This window comes from Aythya ferina, assembly GCF_964211825.1.
Source record: "Aythya ferina genome assembly, chromosome: 8".
NCBI lineage: Eukaryota > Metazoa > Chordata > Aves > Anseriformes > Anatidae > Aythya > Aythya ferina.
Window position 1 is genome coordinate 2,838,255 of NC_140304.1, and position 18,647 is coordinate 2,856,901.

At 39.8% G+C, this 18,647-nt stretch overlaps 1 protein-coding gene across 6 annotated transcripts in view; it reads right to left on the minus strand.

The window, feature by feature from the left end:
* The window catches only part of ARHGAP29 (Rho GTPase activating protein 29), a 58,916-nt gene extending 40,429 nt beyond the window's left edge, over positions 1-18,487 (minus strand). For 3 of the 6 annotated variants that reach the window (XM_084528373.1, XM_084528374.1, XM_084528369.1), the window contains exons 1-2: positions 15,890-15,972; positions 13,503-13,848 (exon numbers count right to left, since the gene is read on the minus strand). In XM_084528373.1, coding sequence (XP_084384499.1) covers positions 13,503-13,764 — 262 coding nt within the window. In that variant the 5' untranslated portion in view covers positions 13,765-13,848; positions 15,890-15,972. Of the gene's footprint in view, positions 1-13,502; positions 13,849-15,146; positions 15,221-15,883; positions 15,973-18,361 lie in introns of those variants that run through there. The other 3 variants (XM_084528371.1, XM_084528370.1, XM_084528372.1) reach the window with 3 other exon arrangements.
* Positions 18,488-18,647: the final 160 nt, after the last annotated feature.

The following is an 18,647-nucleotide window of genomic DNA, read 5'->3' on the forward strand; positions in this document are numbered from 1 at the left end:
ATTCCAGTCAACTAACCTAGATGTGCTCAGCCATGCAGTTTAATCTTCAGAATACGTTAATCTTTTATTAACAAAATATTTAAAGACCAAAAAATAGGAATGAAAACTGCTGGAATTTCCTTATTTACCTGTTTCTGACAAATGAGAGTGGCATAACTGTAGGGCCATTTTAGCCACTATTAATATTTCCTCCAATCTCTCCCCTCCCACCCCCCCGAATATGCCAGCAGTTTAAGAATAAAACTAGGTGAGGGTAATGTGTCAACACTTACAGTTCACATTTTGAAGTCAGAATTGTAAATTGTCAAGTGGATGCAAGACTGCATTCTTAATGAATACAATTACAGTAAGTCGGACCAGTTGTATTTCGCCAGTCATACCCATCAAGATTACGGACTACTGGCTATACTTCTAAGTAGTATGTTACTAATTTCTAATTCAATGACATTTCACTACAGCCTAGCACAATAGTCCCAGTTTATCAAAGATGCTCATAAAATAAAAAGTAGAAAACAGTTATGCCTCATCAAGCAACTATGTTCCTTGTGTACTGCTTCGAATTGAGTATTACTCCACCCCCAGACTTTCAGAACACAAATTTCTGGAGGAAAATAAAACAAACACCACATCCCCTGAAAACACCACAAGTCAGAAAAGAAAAAAATATTCCCCGAAAGTTGATCACACTGTACCAAACACAAAGGACAATATGGACTTGTTTTAATTCATTCACAAGAAAATAAATTTAGTCTTTGGTAAACCATATCAAGAGATTATCAAATAATACTTAACCTTTAACTCATTTCACTTTTAGACTAAATACAATTTGTTCTACATGGCTGCTCCTTCCACTCCTAGCCTAAGTCACTGACTGAGTGCAGAAGCTATTTCATTGCTGCCAGCCCACCTAGCTTTCCAAAGACCACACAAAGCCAGGATTATGAGATTATATAGTGTTAAACAAGAGGTGAATTTACTTTGTTCATTTCTTTTAAAGGATCTTTTAAACGCAGTTATGGACTGATATAGGGTGTGATAGCATTCTACTTTTATTTGGATTAAGAAGAGAAAACAAAAAAAACAACTAACATTTTAAGTTATATTCAAATAACTGCAGTAGTCACCAATCGCATCCATTAACTGGGAAACTGGTGAACGTAAAGGATTAACTGTTTGAAGTTCTAGCACTGAAGTCGTGCTGAAACAATCACCCGACAATAGAGTACAGCCTGGCTATATGACTTCCACAGGTGACAGCAAAATGATGAGCCATTTGAATGCTCAAAAGGAAATACTTTCAAAATCTTCCCATTTCCTAGAACCAGGAACTGCCAATTCCCACTGCAACACAATGCTTTGGTACCAGCTAATTCACACCAAAACATCTTTTATTTTATTTTAATTATTTTTTTTGTGAAGAAAAGACACAAACACTTTGGTTGTAGTAGTAACCAATGTCATACTAGTACTTGCACACACCCAAAGACAACAACAACCCACAGCATAGCTCACTATATATTTTTAGCTGAACAGTATTTCTTCACAAATAACTTAGAATAGAAAGGTAAAATAAAGATAGACCACAGGATGCTTGCTTTATGGTCCTGAATTTACACAGCTGTTATAAAAAACAAAACGGTTACAAGCAAAAAAAACAAAAAACAAAAAACAAAACAGTAACAAGCAAAAGGAAGTGCTGGCAAGCAAAAGTTACAGAAGGAGAAAATTGTAACAAGAACAGGCAGAACTTGGTCAACTACATACTTAGTAGCCCCATGCATTTCATTTTTCATCCAGAGGCATGCAGCATTTGAGGTTGCCCAACAAGCTTCTCTCATTATTAAGAGATTTACTTACACGTTCCAGACCTATTGCTTTCTTTCCAAGTAAGATCTCAGCCTGTTTCTCATGTCTAGTCATTAGCTGAAGCCAGCTACTGCTAAAAGGAATTCTCCGTTCCTTGCTGCATTTGTTAGCGTGTTCTTACACAAGGGTTTAAAGATGAATAACAGAGCATTTAAATATGACCACTCTGCAAGCTTAATCCTACTGTTAGTTTCCCCTTCTTCCACTGACATAAGCTATTTATCACAGTCACTTTCTCTGTTTCACATTTTCACAAACTGTCTTAATTCAACCAGCACAATGCCAATTTCAGTCACTTATGCTACCATACTTCCAGGTAAACAATTCACATCTTACCAAATGAAGCACAAAACATGTGGGATCATCCATTGAGCAGCTGCCTCCTTCAGCAGCCCTTAGCTGGCAGAGGTTAACCTACTTGTGTGACCATGGACCACTGTCCATTTTGTTTACCTTCACTGTTTTGTTTCTTGCACCTCTGCTTTAGTGATTCCAGTAAATATTTTTTCTACTTCTTGACAGCATTCAAGAATTTCTGGATGGACTTTTTGTTTCATGAATGCAGTAACATCAAGCATAAAGTGTCTTATACTACCTTACTTAATCAGTGGGGAAAAAAAATCTTCAGGGAAAACAAACAAACAAACAACAAAACACAACAAAGAGATGAAAGAATTTAAACATCCTAAAGAATCTGTTCATATCATTGTCAACACTAAAACAGCAATAGGAATTTGTGAATATTTTGCAGTCTTTTACGGTAATGTTACAGGAATCCCATGTCCACAGCTATTTCAATAACATCAGATCTTAAAAACGGAGTGAAGACAACGCTGTAGTCCAAAAGTAGCACATCAGCTGAGATGTTAACTTTGTTCACAACACAGAGCCCTAAACTGAGCACACCTTCATGAACTGGGAAAATCTCAATATAATGCTCACAAAAGAGCATCCTTGCAAAATCCTGTATAACAATACTCAAACTTGACACCAAACCATCAAGATATAAAAGCCCTTTGTTGAAAAGGGATGGGCATGGGGTAAGAGAGAACATACTTGTGCTTAAACTCCATCCGATAAATATATTTCCTACAAATTATTCATCTACAATCCTGCAACTTATTTTAAGCAAAACCAAACACATCTCAGCTGAAACTTCCTCACCAGGCGTTCAACGTCTTGCAGATTCTTGAAACTAGATGATAATTAAGACAATTACTAGAGATATTATTTCCTTTATTCTTTCTAAAATATACACTTTATTCTTTCCAAAATAAGAGCCTCTCTTTCCCTTCAGCTTTCAGTGTACGTGGCCGTATGAGCAGTATCACTGTCACTATCTCATCGCTTAGTACTTAAATTTTTAAAATATATAAATATAATAGTAATATAATAGAAACCCAGGTAATATACAGCACAGAGAATCAAAAAGACTGTATGTTACTTTGTGAGTTACAAGAAAATGAGTCCATGAAGTCCTCACATTCATTCTCTATCCATTTGCTGTTCTAGACCAAATCAACCAGAACCATTCCAAATGCTGCTTCACGTGTAAAAGCACTGCAAATGAGAACCAGAGGACTGATTTCTGGGGTTCCCCAGAATTATGAGTTCCTTTAAAAGCTTTTCAGTGGTTCATGCCTTAGATACATGATCACTGTCATTTGAAATTTAAACAATAAAGCTTTCATTGCCACTTCAAACTTAACTAGGTTTGCTCAACTATCTCAAACAGCTTAATCACAATGCAAAGCACAGCTCCAAAGAGGTTAAGTTTGATCAACCAATCTTCACCTTACTAAGCTGACAGAGTCTGTGAAGTAAAGATAACTAAAACTGGAAAACATGAATTTCTACAGATTTTTAAAAATTAGCCCAAGAACGTGCTTTGAAACAGCAAGGAAAATGGTAAAAAGGAAGAATCCCTCGTTGAGCTAAATCACAGCCACTACAATAAAACTACTTCAGTCCTATGCTTTCCACTTACACTCTTCTATAATGGATGTCATTAAGATGAAAGTTTAACCTGAACATAACGATTTGCTACAGCATCATATAAGTTACTTCAATTGAATGAGTCCCCATAAAATCCCTTTTTTAAGGAAAATAGGCAAGCAGCTCCCTATGAAGATCAAGGTCCCAGCTGCATATCAAACCTATTACCCTGCCATACAGTCCTAACTCCAATCCAATAATAAGACATTAAATCAAACATAACCCAATCACCGCAACTGCCAGATTACATGAACATTTACTCGGAATTAAGAAACAACTCGGCTTCAGTTCTGTGACCTAGCAACATAAATAGGAAGCACACTTCCAATGAAACAGAGGGAAGGTATGATTTAGTCCATGAAAACTACACGAAGTCACAATCATTAAAGGGCCAGACAATCCCAACTTGTTTCTACGCTGTTAGGTACACAGTAACCATTTGTATTGATGTTCTTGTTTTGCATTGCAATTTATCAAAATTCATGCATCAGAGAAATGATAGAATACATTTGTGGATATGCTATAATGTATTTTAGCAATAGTAGTTTGTTTTTTTTTTTTTAAAAAAAAGTATTAAAAAAAAAAAAAAAGTACTCCTACATTCATGGAAACTGCCATCAAGAACACAAGACTTCAGTGGAAATGAATCAAATCTCATCCTTCAGGTGGTGGTGCAGAGTTCTTGGAGACACCAGCTTGTGTGTCCAAGTATTCCCTTTTCTCGATGAAGCTGCCAAGTATATCAGAAAATATTCCGTTTTTAAGAGGCCTAACTTTAAATGTAAAGTCAAATAAGAGAAAATCTGACTTGATTTTGTCCCTCACTGTTCACATTTTGTCTTGCTAATCTTACAATATGTTTCATTAGTCTAGTTGCTGCTGCAGAAAGGAAAGGCTCTAATTAATAAAATCTAAGGTTCCTTAAATGAGATGTCCTGAGATTCTTTTGCATGTTGAAATGCATACGGACTGGAGGTTTCACTTGTATTACATTTGTTGGACTTCAGAAGCAACATAAAAATGGAAAACGCTCGTGCTTTCATAATAAAAAGAAAGTTTTCCTCAAGACAGATATGCTAATTATTTAAGTCAACAAAAATATCCGGAGTACCCATAAAGGTTGATTTTACATTTTAAACACTCACAGGCAGCCAAGACACACACACCCCTCCTGGCTGCTGCTCCTGGACACTATAGCAACAAGTGAGCATTTGTTCTGCAGGAATGCTGAGTATGTGGCTGGGGGAGGGGGATGGTATCAACCGCAGACTTGTCTACCAGTCCACTGAGTTACTGTTTAACTTAAATCTTCTCCAAACCCTGAAATTGAGGAAACAGCATTTATTATCCAACATTAGCAACCTGCATTTATTTAGTAACTTACACTCTGACTATGAAAAACACGGCTTTGTTGAAATGAACTTCAAGAGGTGTTTTTCCTCCCATCATTCAGAGAATTGGAAAGAGCAGACTTGTTACATGACTGCAGATAATTAAGCAGTGTTCTAACAGTACAAACCTGAAAAGAAAAGGAATTGCCCAACTCCTCCGGTTCTCCTTAGGTCACAACCACTGCAAGTCCAAGACTCCCTAATAAAAGCCTGAAAGATGTAGACTGGTGAAAAACAAGCAGCTTGGGCAAAACAGCTTTTGGAATGACCTGAAGTGAAGAAGCAAGACAGGTGGGAAGTTCTTTCCCCTGGTTCAAGCGCAGCACCCCCTGGGAAAAACGGTCTAGCCATTGATGTCTCCCATCAGGTTTGAAGGTAAACTTAAGCAGCGTACGCTTGTCGTGGGCTTGCCTTCATATAGGTTTCACTAGCGTTTATGGACTGAGCCAAACTTGCTTTCTTTGCAGAAGTTGTCAGGTTTGAGAAACCTAGCACTGGACAGGACAGGGCTCACAGCCAGGGATCTCAATGCTCTGCTCATCAAAGAGACAATAAAAACACAACAGCGTGAAGGGAATGGAAGCATAGGAAAACGACCACGAGGTCTTCAGTGTGCTGCAGTCAGGGAATTCTTCTAAAACGTTTACAGGCCTGGTTATTTTTTCCCTCCAAGTTTTACCATAAAAAGTATCAAAAGCTGTGAAAAATGAGTAAATCACTACTATTGGCTTTGAGCTCTTAGTAATAATTTCTAACTTGTTAAAACAAAAAGTTTAAGGAACTATATTTACTTTGCTCTTATCTCTGTTTACATCCTTTAGCTTGAAAGGCATTCACATTTATCAAAGACCAGTTTCAATTCAGATTGGCAGCACTAATATTTAGAAGTGGCTACCAGGATATGTGTACAGGGGTATGCTAAGAAATTTCCAGGTCAGAAAGACTACTAGAACCACTGCTGGTTTTGCGTACATACAAACAGCAAGTTTCAGAAGGTGAGTTTAAGAAATGACTGTCCAATTCAAATATGCCTAAAGCTCAAATAACTGATTAATTTGCCATCTACAAAGGGCATTTTCTGCTTGCAGTCCTTTCCTCACTACCTTTCATATATCTCTGCCAAGCATAACATTCAACAGAGATGATAAAAAAAAAAAAAAGCTGGGAGAGGGTTTAGCAGTGTATGCTGTAATGTCAGGGTTGAGTGCTCCAACCATCAAAGTCTCATTCCATTTTTAACCTCTGGCCACTTGTTCTTTTGCCAGCCGGCTTCTCCCTCTTTAGCTTGTACTCTGTACAACCTTACAGCCAGTCAGTTCATAGAGCTGATCTGGCTGAAAATTATTATTTTTTTTCCTAGGACTTGTAATCCATCAGATCTGCTCACAGAAGCACTACGCGATCACCAGATGACTACTACCAGTGCCAGAAAGAAGTAGTGAGATCACAGTAACTCACACTTAAATTTAAAAAGAAATACATTATTAGCATGTTTTAAAACAGAGTACTAAACATAACAACCTTTATAATAATATGAGTGATCAACAATATCTGGTAGATATTCAACACTTACAGAATTGTACTATCATTTCAGCTGTTAATGGGGAAGAAAAACCTGGAATTTCTGCTGGATCACTTTCAGAAATTCACTTTCAGCTTTGCCCAGCTGCCTCACACCTGCCCCAATCTGTTCAAATCTTGGCTTCTCTGCTACTGCTGTTCACAAGATCACTTCTGCCAGTTAAAGGGAACAACAATATCCAAAATAGCAAACTGCTATAATTCAGCTCTTAACACCTTATTTGGTTCAGCAGGAGTCTGAACAAAGTTATTGTAAGCTAATACATTTAAAACACACCATTAGTCCCTTGAGAACCAAGGGTGAGCAGAGCTATGAAATCAAAGAAATGAAAAAAGGCATATTTTAACAGTAAGTTACAAAATATACAAAATTATAACACAGATATTACATGTATATATCACTTCAACAGATACTGGAAGTGATCGACCTGAAGTTCCACGTCAGTCTGTATGTTAGTTTTCTGACGCAGCGTGATTTCTGTAACAGGATTTATGTTCCAGATGGTTTATTTTCCCCCCTTTTTTTTTTTTGCGCTACATGGAATAAAAGAAACAATGTACTATGCTTTACATGAATTCCCCTATCTTTTCCAGAGGATTCTCAAAGGTCACAATCACTTCACAAACAGATTGTTTACATATTTGATAATCACTATGTTCTCACGGTCCCTGCAAGTTAGCTGCTCTGTCAGCATTTTACTTTTCCCTTTCCCAAAAAGCTTTTAATTTAGGACATAAAACACTATCAAGAAGAAAAACAGCATCATCTTCCCCCCAAAACTAAAGAAAACAATACATCACTCAAAAGAAATAATTCTTTCAGGCAGTGCTACAACGAAAGGTAAACACTATTAGAAGCTTGCTTAGAGCAGTTTGCCCACCTATCAAGCAATACTACTACCATACTACAAGCTACATTTTTAGTGTAATTAGAGAGGTAATACATCCAGTTTAAGGTGTATCAAAGGCAGCAGCTTTCACTGAGAAGCTACAAAACTGGAATAAAGAACAAACAGCAAAATTACACTCAGTGTTATAAATTACCATAATTTCAATCTGCAATCTTCACTGCCAAAGCTAATGAACTTCAGATTTCTCTAGCAAAACAGGACAACTTTCCAAAATACTGCCTCACAACTTTGCTGTAAAGAACTTGAATGTTTTACACTACAAGCAGATAAAGAAATAAAAAGCTAAAAATACAATAGTGCCTTAATCATACTAAGAACATAAGTGGTATGAGAAGAAGCACACAGTCAAACCTGGAAGGAGTGAAGAGGAATTGTTCATCTTTAACCCTCAGGCACTATATTTAGTAGACAACTTCTGGCTTTTAGTGTAGCGTGCAATTAATACCAATCTCCACAGTGGTTCTGAAGTCACTGGGGACTATAAGTTCCTTATTTTGAGAAACTATTTAACTTGACATGCCTTTACAGACGTCCTGTCTACTGGACTGAATATCTATCTTTCAAGAATAAGGGCCTGATAGGTTTCAAGTTCGGTAGCATTCCTGATCCTTTTGAAAGTACTGCTGCTACTACAAGGAGGATGCAAGCATTCCTGACCAGGCCATCCAGCTTCACCAGTATTTTCACTTCTGCTTTGGATAAAAGAAGGGAAAAAAAAAACACCTTATCAAACTCTAAGAAACCAGACAATGAAATCTGATCCTCAAAGTGAAACTTGTGATGAAAGGCAAGAGTTTTACATTGCTATTCCTTGCCGTTGTTTTCTAATCTGGAAAAAAGGTACATTACCATTTTAGAATAAGCTCCAATTTGCATTAGCTGAAGACAGGAAGAACTTGAGGAAAAAAGCATTTGCTCTTGAAAAGTATGCAGAGCTGCCCACATGAAGCACACAATATCATACTTTGAAGATTACTTCAAAGTTTGTGATAAAGAAAGCAGTAACACCTAAATATATTTTGAAGTAGAGTGAAGCAGATTATATATTCAACTATAAAGTATAATTACACCAACACTTTCAGACCACATGCAAAGTTTACCCTTACAGCTATTCATAATACAACACTATTTCCCACAGTCCCAAGGGCAGACCTTACAGTACGAAGCATACACTACATTCTTTAAAAAATAAATAGATGTCACAAAACTAGTAGTTAACTATCTTCAGACCAGGGAAACAGGAATGTTTCCCGTCCCTGACTTCATACAAGTAAAAGATACTATTTCCTGCTTAAAAATGAAACGCTAAGTAAAATATTCTAATTAGGAACTCAGACTGTGCCCTAAATATTCTTTTGTGTGTTCCTTTTAAATCTAAGTAAATGACAGTCATTTGAGTAGAGACCACAGTGACATCATTTGCTTAAGGCAGCAGTGGAATTTATTATGGGCAGTAACAGACTATAATGGCAGCAGCTTTACACAGATACCTTTTCTTAGGCAGATTCTCAACTTTGCACATCTATGCAATAAGCAAAACTAATTTTGAATCAATAAATTCTCTAACAGAAGTCTGTAAGAGGTAGGTCCTCTGTTTCACCCCCAAAAGTGGCATACATGCTTTCTACAAAGTTTCTGTGAAGTATAGGTATCCTTATATTTTGAAGAGGTTGGACAGTATGAAATAATTACCCCATATTTCCTCTCTGCCAAAAGAATATATTCTGCATGCAAAAGTCACTCAGCCTTACAAAACTAAACAGCATTTACCTGCAGACACATTAAACCCATCCTTTGGCACAAGAATTAACCTTCTTTCAAGTCACAAGATGTAGTTTAGGTATATTCCACACACTTCAAATTCTGAAGTATTTTCAGTCCTGTGGTCAGGTTGCCAGGCCCTCAGCAGGTCTGTGGGAGCCAAACAACTGTTCAGTTTCTGCAGCTCTCTCAGCTATGGCAAGTTACTTCTCTTGCGTAACACTACCTCTGAAGGTCCAAGATAGCTCCAGCCTTTAGACTGTACTTTGCTGGATGTCCTACCATTTGAAAGAGGGGTGTCAATTGGAGCTAGCAGTCATTTTCTTACCCTCAACCTATAGAGGAAAAGCCACTGTTTGAACTCAAAACACAAACACAAAACCCATCAGCTTTCAAGCCATTACATCTTCACAGCTTGTGTTTAACATGTACATTAAAACTGAGACAAGAAGTAAACCTGGGGTACTGAATGCAAGATGCCATCAATAAAATTGAACACCAGATGAACAGTCTTTGGAGTAGCACAGATTGTAGGTGACAAAAATAGTGTTGAGTCTTCTAGGTATTATTTCAGCACATACAGTTGGGTTTGGCCTTCCAGGCAGCGATCCCTGAAGAATGGTTTTCCTTTTTTTCCTTATCAGAAAGGAAAGAAAACTGACTTATTTTGAGTCTCCTCAATACACTTCAATTATCTTTGACCTCAGAAAGTACTAATGCTACAAAATTACCAGGCCTTTCAGTTCGAGCACAAATACACAATGACAACGAAGTTATCCTTACTAATATCAGCCATATGACACAATCTCACTCATCCGGACACCTAACTTAAGAACAGACTAACAGATTGATCAATTAACTGTTTGTGCAGTTCAACCACCGCAGACACAGCCTGTCATCAGCTAGAATTAAATACAGTTTTTCTTGCAGAACAGTACTGGACTCATTGACCTACGTTCAAAAAACACATGCAGCTCTTCTTTAATGAAGACCTTGATAAACACCTTGGTCCTGTGCCTCAAGATGGACTGCTAATAATAGATTATTATGACCAGCAAGTACAATGCCTAGAGTCAGACAGGGAATTGAACTGAAGTGCAGGGAACACATGGTATTCCACTCACCACCAGAGGCAACTGCAGCTCCCTCACGTCCAAGCAGCGAACAAACTTCCAGCTGGCAATTCTATTCAGAGGGTGGGTTGGTTGTTTTGGGGAAGGGGGATGGTTTGTTTACTTTTTGTGTGTTGCTGAGAAGGAAGTTTCCTACCTGGTGCCAACAGGGAGACTCCCCATTTCGTAGATTTCAGTTTACATAGCAATCATCATAACTTATCTACATTTAAAAGTAATAGCCAGGTTTCGTTCAGTATTATGACAATGAAGCTGCTGTAAGTAATTAAGTGATATTAGTATAAGTAATGCAAGGAGAAATAGCACCAAAGTTTAAAAAAAACAATGGTTGAGAAATTTCAGTTATACATGTGTAACACTTCCCACTCAGTATGAAGTTGTTGAGGTCTTTCATTTATTAACTCGCATTGGTACCATTCAAAACAGTACAACTCTGTATCTAGAGACACTTAGGATCTAGTCAAGACACGAACAGGTATTATAGACCAAAATAGCTTAAATTTTTCACTCCAGATATCATCATTACATCAGGAGAACATTAAACGAGCTGTTGGCAAGTAACTGCAGATGCTGGCAGCGTGCAGCTAAGGTGAGCAGGGCACACACTGCCCTGCCCCGCCGGCGCAGCATAGGGCCAGCGCCTCCAGGCACCAGCCCATGGCTGATGCAGACCTGAGCCATGGAGCAGCCTGGAGCCAGCTGAGCCCCGTGTCCAGAGCGAAGTTCCTATGCACTGCAAAGGAATTTGTAGACAAGTCTGCCAAAGCAGTGACACTATGGGTAGCAGTAGAGGCGGAAGCTAACTGGGGAACAGCAAAGTCAAAAGACCTGCACCATGCTCCAGGAACGCCTGCCAAACACCAGAGCTTGTGGTTGCAACCCCAGCCCTGCTGCACCACTTACATCTGTTGCTTCTGAGCTGCTTGAAGGTGCACACAGTATATGCACATCAGGGTAAGATATCTGTTGTAGTTAGAAGAAGAACTTATTTTTCGTTCTGACTTCATGAACTTCAGAGCAAAGCTTTACTATTCAACACAAAAATACATCAAGTCATTACATTAATGCTGTCCAGAAAGGAAAAAAATAATTTCCTGTCCCTGCAATTGACTCCACCTTGAAATAAATCGCGTAAGCAATTCCAGAATGGTGGTATAAGCTGCAAGCCTTACAAACCAGAATTGTGTAAGGAATGTGTTCAGCCACCTTACTAGGTTTTTATCAATTTTTGGATAGAAAACTATAAACATTTCTGAAGATAGGATGGAAAAGTGCCATCCAAACTATTCGGCTTCAGAAAGGCTGCCTCCAGCCAGCAGTAAGCAAGCCCAATATTACAGAACTCACTATATGATGAGATTCTGGGGACAGAGATACAAAAAACATTCCCAATTAAGGAAAAGAAACATCTCTCCTTTATAGATAACCCTTTAAATGAACAACATTGTTTCGCAAATTAGTTCTGCAATCAAATATAAAACAAGAAGACGGCTCCCGTGTTCTATCTTAGCTTCTCCAATCTTCCAAGTCCAAAATTTTATATTGAATATTAATTAGCAAGCACTGCACAGCAGCTGGAATACATTGGTATTTCGATAGCCCTTTCCTAACAGGATGCCTGCTTCAGTGTCAGTAGGCACCAGACACCTGACCTCACAAATAGCTATGCTCATCCCGTGTGTTCAGCAGAAATACTGTTGACATGAAGCAATCATGAGTCTCAAGTTACTGCCCTGTTAGATTTTTTCACACTTTTTGGCACAGCTGCTTCAGCCGTCTAGCCTTCTTCTCCTCAAAGAAGGCTCAATGCAAGACCTGAAATAATATGGTAATCACTCTTTTCATTCCTGCTAAGGTTTATAATCATATCTATAAACAAAGTGGTAATCCTAAATACAAAGTTAGAGGTAATGAGCGTTGCACTGACCCAGTATACGAGATGAGCACTACCAAATTCACTGCCTTTGAACTAAGGAAGGCTCTTAAAACATTATCTTACTCTCCAGGAACAGCATTTTCTGAATATCTATGCAGTAGCCAAATCTGCTTATTGGCAAATTTGAACCAAAAAGAGAAAACAGACATTGAAAGCACTAAGGCATGGGGAACGGCAAAAAAAAAAAAAAAAAAAGTGCAACAACGCTTCATATTTAAGACATTTATATAAAGCTGCTTTGGATGTCATTTAAGCTATTAACATGAGAACATTTCTGTAAAATATAGATAAACAATTTCCTTCTGATGATCACACATGGCCTAATATCTTTTCCCTAAAGGAATCTGAAGGCACAATACAAAACACTCCACATAAGCAAGAAAAAAATTGCAGTTTCCACCTGCTGGCAGAAAATGGTAAACACTTATCATGTAGAGGAAGAAAGCATGAAGAGTTTCTTCCTACCTTAAAAACAAACTAACATATGAGCATCTCAAAAACACAATCAAAACAGAAAAGCAGAGAATCATACGAGCCTAGAAAACTGGAATGCTGCCAACATTAACGGAGTTCTTTGAAATGACAAGAACATTCAAGTGGTTAAAAACTGATCAGTTGACAGTCTCACTAATTTTCAGTTGCAGCCTCAACAGCCTGCTCAAAACCTACTCCTCCTTGCCCTTTTAAATCTTACATGCTCAAAAGCACTACACGACTGATTATGAAACAGACTGCAGTGTTATGATGAGGAAACATAGAACCCAAAGTAACAACCACCAGTTCCCATAACCATCATGCATGGGGGGTGCAACAAAGGGGAGAAGTAAAAGGGAAGACAACCACAGCAAACACTAGATAAAACCATATCAGTATAGGTGTGGGAGTTTCTGAAAACCTAAGAATTTAGGAGAAAAAGCAACTGACATACCTTCTGAAAGAATGGCTTCCTTCAAATAAAGCAGCACATCTGCAAATTTTCTGACATCATTCACCAGTTGCATGATATATTCTGGATCCACAACAGGATTGTCATAACAATCAGAGTTGGAGCTAATGCTGCTCAGAGAGCTGCTCTTGGTGCTGCGCCCCATTCCCCAATTTCCTGAATTGGCGATGGTGAAGAAGTTGGAGGTAGACAGCCGGGCTAATCCCAAACCACGTTTGTTACTTCCGCCGTTCTGCCGCAACATCCCAGCAGCCGCTGTGCTTATAGAGCTCCCGCAGTTAACATTCAGTATTGGTTAATGTCCATTTGACAAGCCCAAGATGAAGCCCTTAAAAATTGGGGGAGGGGGAAGGAGGAGGAGGAGAAGGAAAAATGCTGATTAGTGCAGAAATACATGTGATGTAACATTTTTTACTGACAAGATCCAAAAATTCTTTTAAGATGACACTACTTTACATTGCAATGTTTAACTGAAGCTTTATAAAGGTTGTTGACTGTTCAAAATTTTTTAATTTGTACAGCAAATAAAAATCAGTGGTGTGCAAAACTCATTTCTAAAGCTAAGCATGTCGCATGCTTATTTCACGAGAAACAGTCTGTTCCTTAGGTACTTATTTCAGAAACCTTAAGAATTAAGTGTTACACTTGCCCTTTCTTTACCATGAAATGTTATTACAACCGAAAACAATTGCAAAAACCTTTCTGATACAGACCACAAGCAACAACCCAGCTTGCATCAACCACCAAGCTGCATTCAGCATCCTGTCTCTTAAGATAATAGCCAGCCGTGATCTGATAGGGTGATTTTCTTTGCGTAGATCGTGCTGAACAAGAGACTTTGACTATCACCTTCTGAGAAACGAAAACATCCTGGAAGAATTTATACGGCCTTTAAACCTGCTATCTTTTAATATGAAAGCCAACCAAAGGAAAGACATTGCAAAGTGAAGCCATTTTACATTTTTTAGTACCACAGTTTATCTGCAAGTCTTGGTGCAGTTAGCTTGAAGGGTGTTATTCTGCTTTAGCACACCTTGAAGTTCCACCATAAAAATACTCAGATTTAGGGGCTATTACATTGGTATAAGTAAAAAACCCATCCGCGTTCATTTAGTTTTGGGAAAACAGAATGCTAACCACATCAGGTTACGCCATTCTTTCCCAAGCAGCAAACTCCAGGTGGTGGAGTCAGGTTTGGTTCCAGCAGGTCTCACAATGCCTGCTATTATTGTCTCAACACCAGGAGAAATTCTCAGCATTTACACTACAGGGTAAACGCTACAGGGTGAGGGAAAAAAATAAAAAATTGGAACATGTCAGATTAAAATGTTAACACTGGCTGCAGATACCAACCAGTTGGAAATTCAAATTCAACCACTTTTAGAGAAAAATAAGTCCCTACTATTTGAGTTGGCTGGTTGAAATGGGATGCCATACATATTTCTGGTTTAGGTTAGTCTAACTAAAGGAACAGCGCCTTTAATATTTTGAACACTCCCCCCATGTGCTTCAACAGGCATTATTCTAATGCACCGCAATTATTTTCCCATTATTTCTACTTTATTTCTCCTTGCAATTTCGGAATATCAAGGGAAAGGCAGCGAAAGCAGTTGTTTTTGTGATTACTCTGGCACTGCTTCCAGGGACTGCGCACAGGGGGCAGGGGCCAGGGGAGAGAACTTCAGGTTTTAACCCAGGCCAGCTGCTCGGCTTTCTGTTCGGTGCTTACGGGCTGTACCTGGAGGAGCACACATCTGTAAGTAACGCCGATAATTAAGCAATTCTAAACAGCTCAGCCAGACCCAAGTGCGGTTTACATTAAACACCAAGCGTGACGTTTGAGCAACTTTCTTCTGTTCCCACATGAAATTCTCAGGGGTACAAAGCCACTTCGCAATTACAAGAAGGAAAAAAAAAAAAAAAAAAAAACAAAAAGCCGCCCAGCCCTCCCTCCTTTAAGGAGCCCGCTATCTCCCCATCTGCATCGGGACAGGTTTCCCTATCACCCGCACCAGCCCCGGCCCTTTCAAGTCGGGCCAGCTCCGGAGGCAGCTCGGAGCCGCGCGCTGGGCTGGGGCTGGGGGCAGCGAGCCCGGGGCAGGAAAACCCGGCGGGGCCGGGGCCGGGTGCCCGCGGGGAAGGGGAAACGAGCAGGGAGCCGGCCCCGAGACGCGCCCTCCCCGCGCGGCTGGCACGGGACGGGAAAACGAAGCACGCGGAGGGCGAAGCCGCCCCGCCAGCCCCGCCGCTCCCCGCCCCGTTCCGTCCCGTCCCGTCCCGTCCCGTCCCGGCTGGAGCCCAGCGCCAGGGCCAGAGCCGCCCCCCGCGCCTCCCTCCCTCCGCCCGCCCCCCGCGGCCCTTACCCTTACCGGAGAGCGGCGGCCGAGGCAGGCAGGCAGCAGCCGGGCCGCCGCGGGCCCTTCGCGCCGCCGCCCCGCTGCCCACGGAGCACGGCCCCCGCCCCGCCCCGCTGCCGCCGCCGCGGGCCACGCCCCCTCACGCCTGCCCCACGCCATTGGTCGGCTGAGCCCCGAGGGGGCGGGGCCTGAGGAGGCCACGCCTCTTGCCGCGCCGCGCCGCGCCCTTCCCGCCCCTCGCTGCCCCAGGGCCGCGCTGTGCGCGCCCCGTGCTGCCCCCGTCCATGCGGACTGCTGCCAGGTGGAGTCGCGGTCCCGATTCCTGCAGAATCTCTGAAGCCCAGAACTGAGCAACCGAACTGAAGCGGCTTGGGACGTTACTCACCTCTTGCGCTAATTTCAAGCATTGTCCGGTAACCGCTTTACCTCCCCGCCGCTAAATGAAAGGCGGTGTAAATTTAGAAATTAAGTAAGCGGTCATAAATTCTTCAAGTCTTCCAAGTGTGGAGAAAAACAAACACAGAAAACAATGCCCCGAGCTTCAAAAAGATTTTGATGATTCAGGTAATTGATCCGGCAGATGTCAAAATCGGGCCAGGACAAACAATTGTAAACTAATTTAATGTGAAAGCAAGGAGCTAGCGTGGGGAATGTGCGTTAAACAGTACAATCGGCAATCACATAATCAGGAAAAGTATTAAAGGTTTATTTTGGGAAAAGTCATTGAAACTGTTAGATAAGTGTACAATAGCAATAAAAAGATAAACAAGAAATTCCACCTATACTTATCAATAGATAGGCTACAAAGCAATGGATACCATTCGGTTTCCCAAACCTTTCAGAAAAGCATAGAGCAGCTACAGCAGACTCTCTGTCTTTGTTACACTTGAAAAGATAAGGCGTTTTATTTTACTATAATTATATCATTTCCAGGCACATTTTAGAAAATGCAAGGAAGAAAAAGCTCTGCTGGTCTGAGCACGTATCCTGCTCTAGTCCTTTTGCTGTTTCTGAAGCAGACATACAGTTCTTCATGCCTTGCCACTCTGCGCATTAGTCTTTTCTCTTATTTTGGTCCCCCCATAGACTAACATGCGTCTATATTAGAATTCATCAATTTATTTGGTGAACCATTTTTTGGCAGAAAAAAATCTGAAGTGAAACTGAAAGTGATGGAAGTTAGAAATCCTAAGATTAAATGCTTTTATGCTTCTGAAATATTTTATTGCCGGCACATCATTTAAAACATGAGAGTTCTACACTGTGGGAGAAGAAATGATTTGACCCCACATCTGCCATGTTACGTGAATGTTAAGTGAAGTTTAGGGTTTTCTTCACCAAACTACTTTTCCATTTCAGTTGTTCAGAGCTTTTTTTCCTCCCCATTTTCAGTTTGGCTGCATTCCCCCGAATCAAAACTAGCATTAAACAGCCCCAGTTATGTCACAAACTGTACAGTGTTGATTGTACAGTGTTGAGTGCCTTAGAAAACACAACAAGAAAGAAACACAGAAGTAACAGATACACCTTCAAGAAAATATGGCTTGCATAAAAGCCCAGGTCTACATCCTAGCTTGCAATTCTTGTTGCAACAGGTAAACTAGAAGGAGGATTAAAGTCTGACAGCTGCTATGTTTTTGTCATCTCTTGTTACTCTACAGGGCCAATGTCCTTTCTAGCCAAAAATTAACCTACAGCATCACTAATTCAGGCTTCAAGGAAACAACAGAAGTTGAACACATGAAAGTTATTTAAAGTCACCTCTTTTTTCTGCACATCATCCAATATAATAGTTTGCTTGGAATGAACAAGAACAATGAACAATCAGGTATTAGGCAAATAGTGAACAGGAGGGCAATAAAGATAGCATAGGACCTCAACAATGTACTCTCCAAGAAGGGACACCAAAACCGAATTTAGTTTCATCAAAAATGCTGAATTTTCCTCTGAGCAGGCACTGAAGTCTAACTCATTAAGAGCCACCTGAGCATTTTTTTTAAACAGATTTTTCCTTGTATAGTGCATGCGTACACAGTGAAATAGCACATCTCTTTTATGAGAAAATGATCTATGGAGTAAGCTCCATGTGCCTGTTTCTCCCTTCTTGGCATTGAATGGTACTTTGTTCACAAAAAAAGAAAAAAAAATAAGAAAAAAAAAAGTCAGTTTGAAATCAAGGAAAAGCCTGCCTGATGAAAGCTAGCAATAAACTAGAAAGAAGATGTGTTTCCATGTGGCACCATAAATGTAACTGAAACTGTGAAAGTGGTATTTGTTAATAAATTTGTTCCAAAATACTGGCTCTGTTCTTCAATTTATCTGCTGAAGAGCCAAATATTCTAGATTAGCTGGAAGACATAATTAGTATATAAGTTAATATGAGCATTAAGTGTTCAATACAGAGCTGGATATTTGTTAGTATTGTAACCCCCTTTCTACCACACACTAAGCAACACTGAAAATAAGATTAACCAAATGACTTACAGAGCTACGTTGGAAGAAGATTCCACATTCTGTTTACATTCCAGCGAAGAGAGAATTCTGCTCTGAAGAAGCATTTCCATAAACCATTTCCTTCCAAGAATCATTTCTTACATACAAGCTCCTGCAAAAGACCAGTATCATTTGTGTATCAGAAAACAGTTCAGGACTCAGCTACTGTTAAAGGAAATAATGTGACATTTTTGGTGAAATAAGGTCTTATCCATAGCTACGTTATAAGCTTTAACAGTCAAAGAAGAACAGCTAGAACACAAAACTGAAAATTCTT